At 35.4% G+C, this 17,630-nt stretch overlaps 1 protein-coding gene across 1 annotated transcript in view; it reads left to right on the plus strand.

Moving 5' to 3' along the window:
• Nucleotides 1–17,630, plus strand: part of SMC1 (structural maintenance of chromosomes 1) — a 551,991-nt gene that overhangs the window by 140,669 nt on the left and 393,692 nt on the right. Inside the window, exon 8 of the mRNA XM_090412308.1 lies at nucleotides 16,137–16,302. Coding sequence (XP_090268434.1) covers nucleotides 16,137–16,302 — 166 coding nt within the window. The remainder of the gene's footprint in view (nucleotides 1–16,136; nucleotides 16,303–17,630) is intronic.

Genomic DNA, 17,630 nt, shown 5'->3' on the forward strand with positions numbered 1-17,630 from the left:
TAAAATGGAAGTCTGGGCCAATGGAAGGTGAAACTTCCATTGGCCCATTCACCTTCTCTTACCTGGGTCCACTACCACGTGAAGTCCATTGTTGGTAATTGAAAGAGAAGCATCGTAGTACTTAAATTTCTCAATCTTCTCCTACCTGGATCCACTGCCATGAGAAATATTATGTCAATTGTCGTAACGTCTAGCTAGGAAAGAGCTGCACATTGTGCCATATTAAGGATGCTAAAGGGCATAGAATAATCGATGACTCAGATAAAAGAAGAAATTTGGCAGGAAATCAAGAACAAGCCAGCAGAAGGAAAGAAAGACAGAGAGGTGGACAAAAGATTCATGTAAAAAGGCAATGCTGAACGAAAATTGTAAGTACTTATATATGTGATATTTCTGAGCAAGAAAGTACATCAAGTGTATCTGTGTATAGGTAGAATAGATTGTGTAAGTAATATCGAAATAAGCTCACTTTAGGTATGTCTTAATCTCAGTTGTGTATAGGTAATTATTGTAAGGGTAAGAAGAGTGCTGTACTAGATAATGTAAATTAATATTAATTTAAGCTTACTCAAGGTATGCATCATTTTCAGTTTATATGTGTGGTTAGCAGGATATTCTAGATTGTGAATTAACTTCAAAGGAAGAAATTTAGAACTAAGTTTGAATTAGGAAATTTTGAAAATAACAGAATTGTAATCTTTATCTTCACTATCAAAACGTTAATGGAATTTAATGGTTACAATCCTAATCAAATCCAGCAGATAATTGACTCCTATGTTCCAACACCTCAGGATTCTTCAAGACTGCAGGATTCCAATCCATTATATTTCTGGCATCTCAGAACCGATTGGCAGAATTTTGAAGACGTATCATCTCATTCCTACATATTTTCCTATGAACAAAATTTCTCACCTGTTGCCATCTACAAAAGACAAACTATCACCTCTATCATTAGCTGGCATTTGCCAGATACTGTGAATGTAATTTAACATACTTTGGACAAACAGGCTATTCTGTGGAAAAAAGAATGAATGAACATCACTATTATATCAAATACATGAAACCTCAAAAGTCTGGTCTGGCAGCACAACATAGTATTGACACTAAACACAGTATTTAGTGGGATAAAGCTTGTCTTCTCCATAGATGCAAGTTAAATACAAATGCCTTTTTAAAGAAAGTTGCGAAGCTATTTTACATCGGCCAAATCTGAATTGAAATGATCATCTCTCTCTCTCTCTCTCCCAGATTCTTATCTTATGTAACCATCAAAGAAATAATTTTTAATTATTTATTAATTATTTAATAATATTTTATTAATATTAATTTCTAGCACGCGGCAACAGTTTTTAATCGGTAATCCACCGACTGTTATGTACTTTGTATTCCATTCCTTTGAATTGCTTGATGTCTACACTGATGATGTACTGTTAATTTCAGTACAAAATATTTGTACCTTTATTTCATTAAAGTTAATTACTGTGGTTATCGTGTAATTTATTATTTAACAGAATTGTAATGCAATTATATCTTCAGAGTTCATCCAAAAAATAAATACAAATTTTAACAGATGTCATCTATGGACTCTTTTCAAAGTTGGATCGAATTACAGTAGCAATGTGTAGTATGATATTCTCTCAAAAGATGTTGTTTTTCAATACTAGCATCAACACGTGACCGGTAAGACAGTGAAACAAAATGGCCAAGGCATGATTGTCATTCGAGGAGCGCAAGACCATTTTAAAGTGGTATTTCAAATTTGAGAACATTGGTGAAGTTCAACGACAATGGAGGCATGAGTTTGCAACATAACCTCCAAGCACACCTTCATGATAAGTTTGAGATCCATGGTACTGTGTGTGTGATGTGCACAAGGAAAGATCTGGGAGGCCTCGCACAGCAACAAGTCCTGCTTCCTTGGCTATGGTGTTGAAACAGTTTACATGCTTGCCACAGAATGTGCATGTGAGACAGGAGTTAGCAGTGCAAGCATATGGTGCATTCTTAAAGCTAAATGGAAAGTTTACATTCCAAGATTATTACATGCAATGAATGAAGACGATCCTGATTGAAAAATGCAGTATTGTGGGTGGTTTCAACACATGGTATGAGGATGAGGAGTTTGTGAGGAAGATGGTTTGTCTGGTGAAGCACAATTTAAGCTTAATGGAACAGTGAATCGGCATAATTGTGTTTACTGGGCTCAAGAAGAAAATCCGGGCATTTATGTGGACAAGGCAGTCCATTTACCAGAGCTCAGTGTCTGGTGTGGATTGTCATCTAGGGGTTTAATAGGATCATTCTTCTTTGAAGGTACTGTTACTGGTCAAGTGTACCTAGACATGCTACACACACATCCATTTTACCTGCCATTCATGCACTTTATGGGAATGATCAATTTCTCTTCCAACAAGATGGTGCACCACCACACTACCACCGAGATGTGAGAGCTTACCTCAATGAGAGTTTGCAGAGACAATGGATAGGATGAAGAAGTGCAGTTGAGTTCCACCCCCCCACTCTCACGTTCTCCTGATTTAACACCCTTGGACTTCTACCTGTGAGTGACTCTAAAGGATATAGTGTATCGTAGAAAACGAGCTACACTTGTGGCCCTTTGGAAAGAAATTGAAATGGCATGCGCAGTAATCCCACTGGACACTTTGGCCAATGTTGCCCAAGCAGTAGTTCACCATAATAAATGTAAGGACACTAATGGTAACCACTTTGTGAGCACCTCGTGTAATTGTAGAAGTCAAAGGTAACTCGTATTTTCATCCTTTGATGTCTGTATAAATTTAGTATTACAATTTTTATACAGGTTTTTCTTTTGCTGAACTGTGTGTACATTTTTTTGATGGACTCTGTATATGTTAATGTGAATCAGACTGTGTAAATAATACCTTTTTGATTTAATTAAATGGTTTGCGAACAACACATTGGACTGATTCTGTCAATGCACTATCCTCAAAATTTCGAACATGCATAAGATAAAGGTTAAGTGATTAATAATCAAGCCACTAATTAAAGGTCAAGATTAACATATGGGGAATGCTAACAGTATCTGCTTTGCCTTTAGTTTAAAATCTTATAATCTTGCACTGAATATGTGGTCTAACTGGCGCAGTTGTAAAACAAATAAATTGGTTAGACTATAGAGTGTGAGAACATAATATATAGTAGAAATAAATAAATGGCGGCAGTTGACCATTTACACAAAGTTTAAGATAAAGAACAAAAGACAAAGCATAATTGAAGTAAAGAAATAAAATAAAAGAAACATAACACCAGAAAATTGGTGGTGTACCTGTACATAAACAGGTATTTTCATTCTAGGTGCTGCTCTGCCAAGCTGACCACCACCCTCCTGTATTTTCCTATATTTATGTAAGAATGTGAGCAGTCACTGATCATCATCTATGCATGATATAATTAAACGATGATCCAAGCTTAATTGAATCACTTCTCATTCTCTTCCTTCATTCCATTTGCCTATATTTTTTGGAACAACTCTCTCTATATTGTTTTTGATAGTGCATACAATCCCCAATTCTTCAGAAAACATATTAACAGGTTTCTTCTTTTTTTCCTGACACTCACCTGCCCAACTTTTTACTGTTCTGTTATAGATTTTTGACCTCTTGTTTATGAAGATGATTAAAAAAATAAAAATAATAATAATAATAAAAATTTGTTGAAGCTAGCATCATTTTTTATTAGAGTAATCTCCTTACTTTTTGGGAATTTCATTGAAATCTTCATTTCATTTGTTGCCTTATTTGATATTTTGGGTGTTAAACCAAGCTAGAGGAATATTTAAACATGGCACATTATCTGAAAGTTGTATAATAAAGGATCCATTGCCTTTTTTGAAAGCCTTGCTGTAATCTTACACCCTCAGAATAGAATCCAATATGTAATATCCAGTACCCCATGAGGAACCATGAGTTCATCATTGTTAAAGGTTAGATACAATTTCACACTGAAGTAAATCTAGTTGTATGCATATTATGTTTGTAGTACTGATTATGCATGCAAATCATTGAGCACAAATCATATTAAGTGAATATGAAAATGGATGTTAACTGGATATTAAATGGATTGGATCATGGCTATTAAAAGAAGTGGAAAACCAGCTTACATCAAAACCAAAATGTGAATATATTAGTGGGAAAAATTGATGAATTCTATCAGCACATTCAAGCCCAGGTATCATGATATAGTTCTAATAACTGATAACTGAAATGTTAGATAAATGAGTTATATATTAAGTCTATTTGGGCTTAGAACAAAAATCCTATCACCTCCAGAAAAAAGGAGGTGATAGGATTCTACTTTTCTTATGCAAGTGTTTTCAGCACGAGAGAAACAGAAGAAATTCTTAGACATCTCCAAACCAGTACACTAAAAATTAGTCTGTTGACTGAGTGGCTAATGTACTTACTCTCTAAACAATGGCTGCAGATTCAAATCCCACCATGGATTTCATCATCCAGTGTGAGACCACTACCCCATTTGTTTGGAGGTCTACAGCAGCTTTGAAAAGTGCCATATTTGGTGTCTTGAATAGGGATTGTGGGCTATGTGAATAAATAAATATCAAGTTATGATAAAAATTCATAGTCTACTACAGTGCTAATGTGCTATAGATGCACAACTTTTCATGGGTGGGAGTTGCATAAAAAAATGATATGGAAACATTGTTAAATTCCTGATATATACTTTCAAAGGGCATACAAAGAGTTTGCATTATTACTTGCTTCCTGATGACAATTTGGCTCCAAATTATTTTGTAACTATGGACTCCAATATGGTCATATCTTATACGCTAGCCTGGTTGGCCTAGTAGTTAGCGTATCCACTCTGCAATCAAAAGGCTGTGGGTTTGAATCCTGCTGTGGGCATGGATGTTTGTGATTGTCTGTGAATATACTAGTGGTGGTGGTGGTGGACACACGATGACGTTGGTGTAGAAGGTGTGGTTCGCTGTAGTTAGTGGATTTGAGTGGTGGAGACGGAGAGTTGTAGAGTAGGTGCCCTACCTTGATGAGTCTTTGGACTGCTTGGAGATGTAACTTAATACTAATAATAATAATATTTCTGTCTTCTAAGACACTTCTAACTACATTAATCTATCTACATCTTGGTCTTTCTCTGGGTGCTTTATATGCCACCCTGGCATTAACCTATTTTACTAACTTTTCCTCTCCCATTCTGTTTAAGTGACAATACCACCTAAGATTAGCTCTACCCACATATTCCTGAATGCAAATGGTCAAAAGTTTGAACACACTTTTCTATATAGCTAATTTAATGTTTTGACTAATTTCTGAGTAATCTCTGGGGTGCTTAAGGGTCAAAACTGTATAACAGAGAGGAAACCCCCACATAGCCTTTAAAGGAATGCGGAGAACCAACCAGGGCTTCTGACCTAATGTCCAATCCTCACCTTCTCGTGGTGCACCCTGTTGGGTATCTACCTGGATACTGAACGAATGAGGATGTGCTGGCAATTTGGGATTTAGTCGACCAAATTGTATTCTTTTTGGCTTAAACCAATATAGAAAATGATAGTACAATTATGACAAAATTTCATGCCGGCTGAGGCGTCGCCCGGTTAAACAAGGTCCCCGTTGTTTTTGCCAGGAAACCAGGGCGAACAGCAAAAAAAAAGTCAGCTACTGGAACAAATCTGAAAACACACCCCAACTCAACATCACCAGAGTTAAAGATCGGTACTATCAACATAAGAAGCCTGAATGGCAAAGAAATGGAGCTAGCTAAGGAATCGGATAAGTACCAGATGTGACTGAAACAAAAAAGAGAAACACTAGTGAGCTCTTTCTGATCAATAAATACAAAATGTTATATTCAGGCAATGACAATCAAGGAAAAAAGAAGTAGCCATAGTATTCAACTCTAAATACGAGGCTAATCTTGAATGGCAGGCAGTCTCAAGTAGAGTGATGTGGACAGATATCAGAATGGGGAACTGGACAATGGGATTTATTTGTGGCTATGGTCCCACAGAAGGTTCTACTAAGGTAGAAGAGGAGGATTTTAAGGCTTTAGAGAAAGCAACTGACACAATGAAAAAGGAAAAGTTGGTCCTTGTTGAGGATCTAAATAGCAGAGTAAAAGATGATTGTCAGACATACAAAGATATTTTGAGAAAATTTGCAGAAAAAAGCAAAGCTAAAAATAATGGCAGATACCTGTTAGATTTCTGCTCAGGACATGGATTGGTTATTACTAACACATAAGAATGTGCACAAATTCACATCAAGAGAAGAGGCAAGGAATAGGAAAAGTCTCATCGACTATGTTATTGTTGATAGTGATGTTTTTTCCATGGTGCAGGACAACAAAGTGTACAGAGGATTTGAAATGGGAAGCGATCATTATTTAGTCTTGAGCAGGATGAAATTGAATTTCTTATTGAAAAGAATAACATGTAAAAAAGTTTCAAAGCGAATAAAAGTTGAGCCTCTCTCAAATGGGAACTGTAGACTAAAATACACAAAGATTATTGAAGAAAAAATGAAAGAGTTTGAGAACAGGAACCAAACCTTGAAGAAAACCCTGATTGATTCACCCAGAGAGGCATGTGGTGAGGTTGTCTGCAAGGATAGAAAAATCACAACTCCATGGTGGACTCAGGAAGTTAAAGAGGCAGTGAAGGAAAAGAAGAAAGCATATCAAAAGTTCCTGGCAAATAAGTCAGCTTTTGATCTTAGATACAGAGACAAATGTAAGAAAGCGAAACACTGATGAAGGTTGCCACTTTTGACAACAAAAAGATACAACAGGTGGCACCACTAGTTTCTTCTATTTTTGAAAAGTTGTTCGGTTTCTCTTTGGACAGAGGGTGTATTTGAATGTATAAGACAATATTTGAAGTTTAAAAAAAATGCTGAAATAAGGAGGAGTGGGTTCAGCTTACCCTCTGGGTATAAAATCTGCTCCCTTGAATTTGGCACTAGAAAACAATGTCTAATGATGGCATGGAAGATGGAATGAAGATTTGGTTTCAGATTAAAAATGAAAACTTTTAACAGATGATATCATAAATGAGGAACATTTTATTAAAATATACTGATAAAACATATAAACCGTTTTTAGAGTAATCAGTATTTTGTTTATATGTTTTTTTAATTATCATATTAACATACTAGTATATCAGTGTATTAATATATTTTGTATATAAATATTTGTATTTAATATGCTGTAGATGTTTACACCGCAATACAGGGTAAACATAGTTTTTTCATATTCTTAATGAAACCGTAATGTGCTGTGATTAGATGAATTATATATAATATACAGAACTGAATAAACACATCAAGCAGTTTTACCAGCAAAAAAAAATACCTGCTGTGATTTATGTTTTAAATTTACACGTTACTGTTACTTATATTAATGCAAAATGATGTGTGAGAAGCTGTCGGATAAGTGTAGAATTTGTTATCATGTACAGTGAAACAAGAAAACACACCTTATATGACCAGTTGCTTTGTACACCAACATATATGGTAGATGATGCATAATGGTGGAGATAATAAACACCCTTGTCTGACACCTGATTTAACATCAAACCATCCTCTTGTAACTTCCTCAGTTCTAACTGCTGACATACAACTCAGTTTGCTATAAAGCAGAAATCTGATCCTAACAACCTCTATTTGGCCTGAACCCAGCTTGTTTTTCTCCACATTTCCCTTACACAATTTTTCTTAAGTATGCTTATATACATCTTATCTGGAATATTCATTAGGGATATTTCTCTGTAATTGTCACAGTCAATTTTATTTCTTTTTTTATAGATGCATACCAGTGGCATCATGTGCCCATTTCAGTTGGGTGTGCTGTTGTGGCTTATGCAACCTGTGCTACAAAATTCACGTCAGTTTGACCATATGATTGCATTTTTTCAATGTATGAAAGTTTTAAGAGTGTAATAGTACATCAGTGCTCATCTTAATTGATCTAATGCAATTAATTGTAGGATAACTTTCAGTACTTTATCAATTAATTGTAGTCAGATCTGCGCATGGTGGGGGACAGTGTGTTTGCTTTAGGATACTGATATTAGAAAACAATAATGAAGGAGAATGCTATATTTGGTTGGTATATTTGAATTACTCAAAGGTGAAAATTTGGAAGAGGGAGATGAACATTGAAGCTTACAAGGCTTACCTCCTTCAACTACAATACTGGTTACCATTGTAAATATGGGCCAAAAAAAAGTTATAAATTTATTGAAAATTATATATTAAAAACTTGTGTATCTTTTATATAAAAACTTGCCTACCACGTCAGTTCACACTTCATGCACGCAAAACAGATGAAACTCAGAAAACAAAAACAGCAAGTCATGACAAATTACAATGTTCAATTGGATTGGTTGCCACAATAACCAATTACAGCCTCTAGATGCTATTATCTCAGAACTCACCTTGCTTTGCCTTCTGAGCAGTTTAAGACTACTGGAATGCTAAGAATTTCACCAATGTGCCATCTGTATATCTTTTCAAAGGGCTCAAAGATGTATGTATATTGAATGCACATCCAGGCTATTAACGCGAATGTGATGCAATGTTTATCCATTGAAAAATGTCCTTTTCATGAAGCATTAGTATATTACGTTTACATTTAGGAATCACATAAAGTCTAGAAACAATTAGGGGAGTCTTTAATGGGAATAAATGCAGAAATATAATAACAGTGATATTACAAGGGTCTCAATATGTTAGCCTGTGCAGTGTTTGTATGTACGAATTGTTCATATCTGGAAAGTTCACAAGTAGAGGTTCGCCTGTAAATACTCCAGACATCCAGAATATCTCTATTTTCAGTTTTCATGTCATTTTATCATCTCTGATTCCTTTCATACTATTCTTTTCTCAATTTCTAAGCTTTTTCAATAGCATTCAGAACACATTATTACGTTCTGCTAACTGCACTGTGCTCGAAATGACGATAAGAGTTCTTTTCATACCTCTCTCTCTCTCTCTCTCTGTTCACTGGGCATCTACAGATGCCATATGGTCACTCTGATGCTCGATGATGTGCCATACTAGACTTCGCCTGGTGTAGTCCTGTTGTTTGCTTTTCTAGTGGCGTCAACTCTCTGAAGATCAATCATTCCACACACACGCACACACACCATCCACCCATCCATCCATCCATCCATCTCATTGATGGTCTACCCCTTCCTCTTTTTCCAGGAACTTTATCTTCTATTACTGTTCTGAGAAGTCTCCTTCCATCCTTTCTATGTGTCCAAAATATTTTAACTTTCTTCTGTCAATATCCTTAAGGAGCCTTAAAATTCTACTGATCTTTTCTAACACCCATTCATTTGTACACCTTTCAGTATATGATATCCTCAACAGCCTTTTGTAACATCACATCTCAAAAACATATCTGTTTCTTATCTGAATTCTTTAGGTTCCAAGTCTCACATCCATAAGTTGGTGTTGGAAAAACAACTGCATCCAAAATCCTAAACTTTGTTCCCATGGAAATAGATCCATCCTTCAGATTTTAGGCAGGTCTCTGACTGTTGTTTTGTAACGATTGAGGTCTAATGCATTATTGTAGACTGGGGTATTAAGTCTTTATTCTAATTAGCAGTGCGCTTTTGCTTTCGTAACCTTTCTTACTTATTCTGTTGCATACTATGTTTATCCACCTTTCGTATTTTACTAGTCGTATGCCTATGAACACTGGAAAATTTATTTTTTCAGACTGCGCCATCAGTATTTCTGTACTGGCATAAGATTCAGTAATACGTCCGGTAGATCTCTCTCTCTGTTACTAGCATAAATTCCTTCAATAAAGTTTACATAAACAGTCGTGGTTCTGAAGTACTTAAACTACTTTTAATGCCTTAGTTGTTTCCCGCTCGCAGATCCGAGTTTATTAGGAACAGTGCATTGTAAAATAAAAGATCAGGCAGCACTCTATTGACATATAATTAATACTCATTTATTTACGTTAATAACAAATAACGATAGGAAGGTTACTCTACCTATCCATTAGACTTTTAGCATAAAGAAACAAACTTTCCCTTTTCAATACTAAATAACTGTACAATAAAATTACTCAATTACTTCTCTGCTTATTAAATCAAATTATTGAAACTCTAACTTACTCACAAAGAGGTTAGCTAGCCATGCCAAGTTATCTCACAAATTATATTCCAGTTAATAACAAATCAGAGGACTCTCTTATAGACACTTCTTATTACAATTAAGTTAATTCTTATCAGTCCATCTATAACGTATCTCCTAGATTACAAAAGGAATGTACAACAAAAGATGGAATAAACTTACAAAGGCTCTGTGTCGCACACTCATCCAAAGGTCTTGCACTAAAGTCCCTATGCTTTTCCTTTCATCTCAGGCCTTAGGCTTCCAGCTGGAGAGTCTTGCTTCAGGGGGCGTTTCGGCAGGCTTTGGACTGCAATTTTCTGGTACTCGAAAAGCTCAGGCAAGAGGTTTCAGCATACAGACTTGAAGATCGCTCTGCAGCTTTTGGCTTCGGTTGACCTCCCGCGGCAAAAAGACATCTGATCGATACTGTCGCGGGTATTTTTATTATTATTATTATTATTTTGGGCAACTCCAAGGAGTCGACAGACTCATCGAGGGAGGCCCTAACATCATGTCAAGAACAACTATTCGACATTCACACAGTATCTATCATACCTCGCCTTGAACTCATTCACGGTCATGGCACCCACAACAGACTCTGGCAGCTTATTCCACTTATTCACCACTCTTCAAGTAAAAAACCTAGCTCTAACACCCCTGTTTACCACATTTTTGCCCAGCTTCCATGTATGGCCCCTAGTCCTCTCACAACCAGCCCTATTCTCAAAAATATCTTCTGGATTAATCTTATAGAAACCCTTACAATGATTACAATGGTTACAATTTCTTGTTTATCCAGGTGTTTTTCCCTAAAGTATCTTCACAGCTTGCCCACTTGTATATTGGGACTATGACTTGACATCATCATTCACCTTAGTATCTCATAATGCAAACTATATTTCCTTTTGGAAGTGAATATTTCTTTGCATTAAGGGAGTGTTACCACCTAGACCAGTTTGAATCATTATTATGGTCTCATCAGTGAAAAAGTAGCAAAAAAATGTATCACCTTATTGTTAAAATACTCTGGATTAGAGAGTTTGTAGGAAGTTTTTTCACTTGGTTACAAAGTAAATTATACTTACCAAGAAATTATATTCTTGTTTAATCCTTTACCCACCTGTTTGTGTGTGCAGTATATTAACGACTAGACTATAAATTGGAGCTCTGACTTATATGACTCTTTAGGGATCTGAGCAATAGTTTCTTAGAACAGATTTGAATCTTTCTCTCTCTCTCCGCTACCAATCCACTGGTACATGTCAGCATGACACTTAGTAAATTTTGTTTTTATGTGAGTTGCATTTCTTTATGCTGTCTGCTTTAAGATACCTAGTTCCAGCATAATATAATTATGCTCCATGCTACTCATATGTGATGGGAATTTTAGAACCATGCCCTAGGAATAGCATGCCCTCCATAGGGTATTTAATATATAGGGGAAACTATTCTCAACAGCCAACTGCTTTACTACTTGAAGACACACCAGTTACTTAGTGACTACCAATATGGATTCTATCATTCTCATTCTGCAACTGATCTCCAAACTAACCTCTTCCACTTTGGGTGCAAGTCATGGAAAGTTTGGAGAAAATCAGGTGATCACTCTTGATATTCCCAAGGCATATGATCAAGTCTGACATCATGGCCTTCTTACCAATCTACCATCTTTTGGTATTTCTCCTTCCCTTCTTGAAGAATAGATTGCTAGCCTCCTCTTTGGTCATTCATTGCAGTTCATGAGATAGTTTCCTTTCATCATATTTTTCAGTTAATACTGGTATACTCCAGGGCATAGTGCCGTCACCTACACTCTTCTTCCTATACATTAGTTATGCTTCCTTTCTGACATCCAGACCTCTTTTTTAGCTTTGCTGATGATAGTACTCTCCACTCTTTTTATTTTCAAAGTCTTCTAGTGCTCTCAAGTAATTCACACTTCAAGATTCTCATTAACCAATGCCTTAATGCTGATCTTGCCATTCTTGAGCAGTTTAAGGACAGCCTGGTAAGTTTTAGTACCACCAAAAGACAATCTTGTCTCCATTTCAGATAAATTACGGAGACTACAACCATGTTAGAAATAATTATTTTAATTTCCTGATGTTTTGACTTTCATATTAAGGTCATCTTCTGGAGTGTGTGTACACAGAGAGAGAGAGATAAGCTATATTACATTTCGCATAATATGCTAAAGAGACAATGATTTGATCAACGGTTATTCTATTGGCCTGACTTCTAGTGAAAAATAAAAATAAAATAAATAAATAAAATAAAATAAATACATCAAAGCTATATTCTGTTTATGACAGCATCAGAGAAAAAATTTTTCACATAGTTTTATTACAGCAAAAGTGATGTCCTAATTTAACATGGGAATTGTTATATTAGATTTTAGATCCTGGATTACCTATAGTCCTATTTATAATTAACTCTTAAGGAGAAAGGTTATGCAGGTAGAATATGTGCTTTCCATATTCTTGGGATTTTTAGACCATCATTATTGTTAAGATTAGGGTGGTTGATAAGAATATCACAGGCCTCCTTAAATTGACGTTCATACCACATTTTGGTGTGATGTAAACAACAGATGCTTTTCCAGTCAGTTCTATGTAAAGTATTCAGGGCATGACCACAAAGGCCAGCTTTACCATAGTATTAAATTTAATGTGCTGGTAATGCTTCTTTTTTCTGATAGGAATTGTGCATCCTGTTTCTCCTATGTAGTGCAAATTTGTCTTCTAGCTTTCTGAATATTGTTGATCTTTGAGTCTAAGAAATTTGGATATGAGTTTTACTTTCGTTGTTTCAAGGATATGATTATCAGGTCCCATGGCTGCCAGACATTAGACACTTTCATCAGCCACCTAAACAAACAACACAAATGCATACAATTCACAATTGAGATTGAAAAGCAGAACACAATTCCTTTTCTAGATACACTTGTCGCATGTCTTCCTTCTGGCAGCCTTTCCTTCACTGTTTACCGGAAACTGACACACACACACACTGGCTAATATATATACATAAACTCCTACCACCACCCAACACAAAAACTAGCTGTCTTTAACATACTAAAAAACAGGACTAAAGATTTTCTTCAATAAACAAGCACTTAAATATGAATTAAAAGTTATCAGCAATACCTTCCTAAAAAAATAGCTACAGCTGAAATACTATAAACAAAATTCTTCACAAGACCTCACTTAAAAACAAAAATAAACTAGACTACAATAAAACTAACTATTCCATACATTAAAGAATATCAGATAAAATAAACAGAACACTACAGAAATACAACCTTAAAACCACCTTACCGGCTATTATGATCAAATATGGATCCTCATACACTTCATATCCATCATATATTTCAATGTAATATCAATGGTATTACAATTTTAATGTGCACTTCACATCCATGGAAACTTGGACGTATATATACGATATGCAACAAGCAGGACAAACAGGTTATTGTTCCTCTTTATCGAGCCTTGATAAGACCCCATCTAGACTACTGTGCCCAGATTTGGGCACCAGGGTTTCTTCTTGATGGGGAGGAAGTGGAGAGGATCCAGAGACGAGTGACCAAGATGATAGCAGGTCTATGGAATGAACTTTATGAGAACAGGTTGAAGATTTGTGGTTTGCAGAAATTTGTTGATAGGCGGAAAAGGGGTGATATGATTGAGATATTCAAATTATTGAAGGGTTTCTATAAGATTAATCCAGAAGATATTTTTGAGAATAGGACTGGTGGTGGGAGGACTAGGGGCCATACATGGAAGCTGGGCAAGAGTGTGGTTAGCAGGGGTGTTAGAGCTAGGTTTTTCACTTGGAGACTGGTGAATGAGTGGAATAAGCTGCCAGAGTCTGTTGTGGGTGCCATGACTGTGAATGAGTTCAAGGTGAGGTATGATAGAGTCTGTGTGAATGTTGAATAGTTGTTCTTGACATGATGTTAGGGCCTCCCTCGATGAGTCTAAGGACTCCTTGGAGTTGCCCATAATAATAATAATAATAATAATACACTTCTCTTATGCAGGTTTGAAAATTTTTTAGGAGAGTGACAAAATACAGTCCAGTGCGTTGTTTACAAACCATTTTATTAAGCCTAAAGAAATATTTACAGAATGATACAGCATTTACGCAAAATTTTCACAATTTCCTTGCTACTCTAAACTTTAGTTCTGAGCTAGTTTATGATTTAACGTAACATTACTTGATTATTAGACATACATTGGCTAAGCCTAATTTACCATTACTATACAATATCTCACAACCATAGACATTTCGCACAATCTTTACATACATTCACTTTACATACCTTGATTAATACAACTACTTACAAATCCTTTTTAGCAGACAGTCTTTCACATTATCCCATTGTTCAGACGAAAATCTTATCTTTGTCTTCGCTTAATGTCTTGCTCCTGTTTACCTGTTAATTTCTTTCTTTGTTTGAGAAATCAATTGTGCCTTTCTTTATTTGATCATTAACATTGTGGCAATATGCAGCTCCTTCCTTCCTTCCACAGCAATTCGACACATATTTCACGTGGCATGAAAGGTAGATGAATCAAAGCTCATAATTCTTCTCTTTCAACTTCCGACTGAGAACTTGGCGTTATCGGGGCTTAGGTAAGAGAAAGCCCAAAAAAATCCTAAGACAAAATTCTTCTTGGATGATCTGCCTTATATAGGCTTGAACCTCCATTGTGCACATGCACACGTCTCTCAAAATGGGTTATGTATTTACTTTTGGACATGCTGACATCATTCTTCGCATGTCTTTGGAAATCTTTGTCCATGGCAACTATAGTCACATATTGACTTCTGGATATGATGACGACATTCTTCGTGAGTCTCTAGAAATTTCTATCCATGGCAATTCTCAGAATTTTCTCACTAATCTTAGCATTATCTTACTGACTTAACATTATTTAGTAGCTTTACTTGGTAGTGACCCTTCCTATAATGCATAGCATTATACATGTCCACAAGGAGGTGTGCTTTGCATTATGGGATACTAAGGTAAGTGATGTGAAGTCTAAGCTTCTTTATACAAGTTGCCCCAGTCCTGAAAATAGTTCAGGCACAAACTTGTTTGCTTACACTTGGGTAAAGGTAACTTGTTTTTATCTGGGACATTTTATTTCATCCTTGCATGAAACACTGTTTTGCTAACATGTCACCACTTGAGATTGATTCTCGTTTCTCATTCTAAATGCTAACAATCTAAATTCTGCTTAATATCTTCTATTTTAGTATGGTTTTTCCATTGAGGCCGTTTGTTCACTACTAGAATTCTCTTCTTAGAATTTTCTTTATGTGGTCTTCTGTTTTTGATCAAGTGTTTTATTTCTAACTTAGCTCTCAGATCTGTAAGTTGAAATGGGTGTGAACAGTCTTATGCACACTCTTATTCCATATAAATTTATTCACTTGACTCTCTATTATATTTTGCCATCATCTCTGAAAACTGTGCCTAAAAGTTGAAATGTTTTACTTGTTCTTCTACAGGTTTTCCCTTCTGCTGTTCAGCTGATATTTCATTTGTTCCTATTTTCATAGTCTTTGTCTTTTTATTACTGATTTTCATTTTGTTTCATTTACCATTATTGTAAGATGTTATTGCTGTCTCGATCAGAAAGCAAAGTGCTCTCATTAATATAGAGTCATGGTAGCTTTAGAAAGGCTTTCACTGTGATTCACACTTGACTGGCGAGAAAGAAGATTGGCTACTGAATTGTAGCTTGAAGCAAAATCACAGGATGGAAATTTGCATAGATGATTTTAGATCTTCTAAGCATATTCTCATCAAATTTAACAAGTTCTTATTTCAAACCTAACTGTATACATACTCTTGAGATGTCAAAAGCAGTTACTTGAATTTTTTAAAATTGTTAATAGTTGATATTTATCATCATTTGATCATTTGCGTAAATTAAAAGTATTTGATTTTTGAAATTTACATAACAGGAAGTCTTTGAAAGCTGCTAAGAAAGTGCGTGAATCTCATGAGGATGAAATTCGTGAATTAGAAGAAGAACTTTCTGAAGTAGAGAACCGTCAGAAGGAGTTTGAAGAGCAGTTAGCACGTGAATCAGAGTCACAGGGAAGGGATCTTACTCTGGAAGAATCCCAGGTGATTTTAATTTTAAGTCACAGAAATTGATATTAATTACGTGATTGATATTAGCAGAACAATGCATATTATGTATTCGCTGGATTTTTTTTTATATATTATAAATCAGTACTTTCAGGACTAATTAGTTCTCTTCTTTATAATTTTCAGTTAACATAAGATTACTTAAATACTCTTAGTCATAGATATTTCGAGTTGGTAACAAAATTGTGTGTGATCAAAATCAGAATAATATTGCTTTTGATATGTTGGAAGAGTGTTTATTATTATTTTTATTTTTAAAAAGAAGATAGTTATTGATGTTCATTTTCTGAATTGAATATTTATGTAGCTGTACATTTTTTGTGCATTCTGGAATAAAAACCATGTATATAGAATGATGCTAAACTTAATTCAAACTTAATAGTTAAATATAGTGTGGAGTTTTGTATTATGAAGATTTGTCATTTTTTAATTCATTTATTTTTTGATAATGCTAATTTAAGCTGAAAAAAACATTTGGTTCACACTTATTGTCTGACAAGCACCATGAATAACTTATTAGAAAGAAAAATGTTTCTTTAATAAATAGTTTCATACATCTTGTTGTGTACCTCTTAGATTAAATACAAATAGAAAAAATGTAGAAAATAGCAGAGAGATTTACTAAATTAATAATTGTTACACATTGAGTGAACATAAACCACATGTTGAATATAGTATCCAGATGTCAGATGCATAGCTCATTGTTGTGATATGCTATGTAACTTCTTTAATGGCTTAATTCATTAATGTGTAGGTCATTGATATATATGCTGACCAAACCTGGTTTAAGATGAGACTTTGATTTTTATTACATTGGGTTGGACATGCTTAAGGGTCAAAGCTATTAACTGAGAGGAGACCTCCACATAGCCTTCAAAGGAATGCGGAGAACCAACCAGGACTTCTGACCTAATGTCCAATCTTCACCTTCTTGGGGTGCACCCTGTTAGGTATCTACCTGGATATTGAACGGATGAGGATGGGCTGGCAATTTGGGATTTAGCCGACCAAATTGTATTCTTATTGGCTTAAACCAAAATTTCAAATGATGATACAACATGACAGAATTTCATGTGGCTAGGGCATCGACCAGTTAAACAAGGCCCCTGTTGTTTTCGAAAGGGAACCAGGGCAAGAGCAAAAAAGTCAGCTACCGGAACAAATCCTAAAACTTACCCTAACTCAACATTACCAGAGTTCAAGATCGGTACTATCAACATAAGAAGCCTGGAGCTAGCTGAGGAATTGGATAAGTACCAGTTGACATAATAGGGGTGACTGAAACAAAAAAGACAAAAACTGGT

This window comes from Typopeltis vanoorti, chromosome 2, assembly GCF_054136105.1.
Source record: "Typopeltis vanoorti isolate ZY-2024b chromosome 2, IOZ_Tvanoo_1.0, whole genome shotgun sequence".
In the NCBI taxonomy this organism is placed as follows: Eukaryota; Metazoa; Arthropoda; class Arachnida; order Uropygi; family Thelyphonidae; genus Typopeltis; species Typopeltis vanoorti.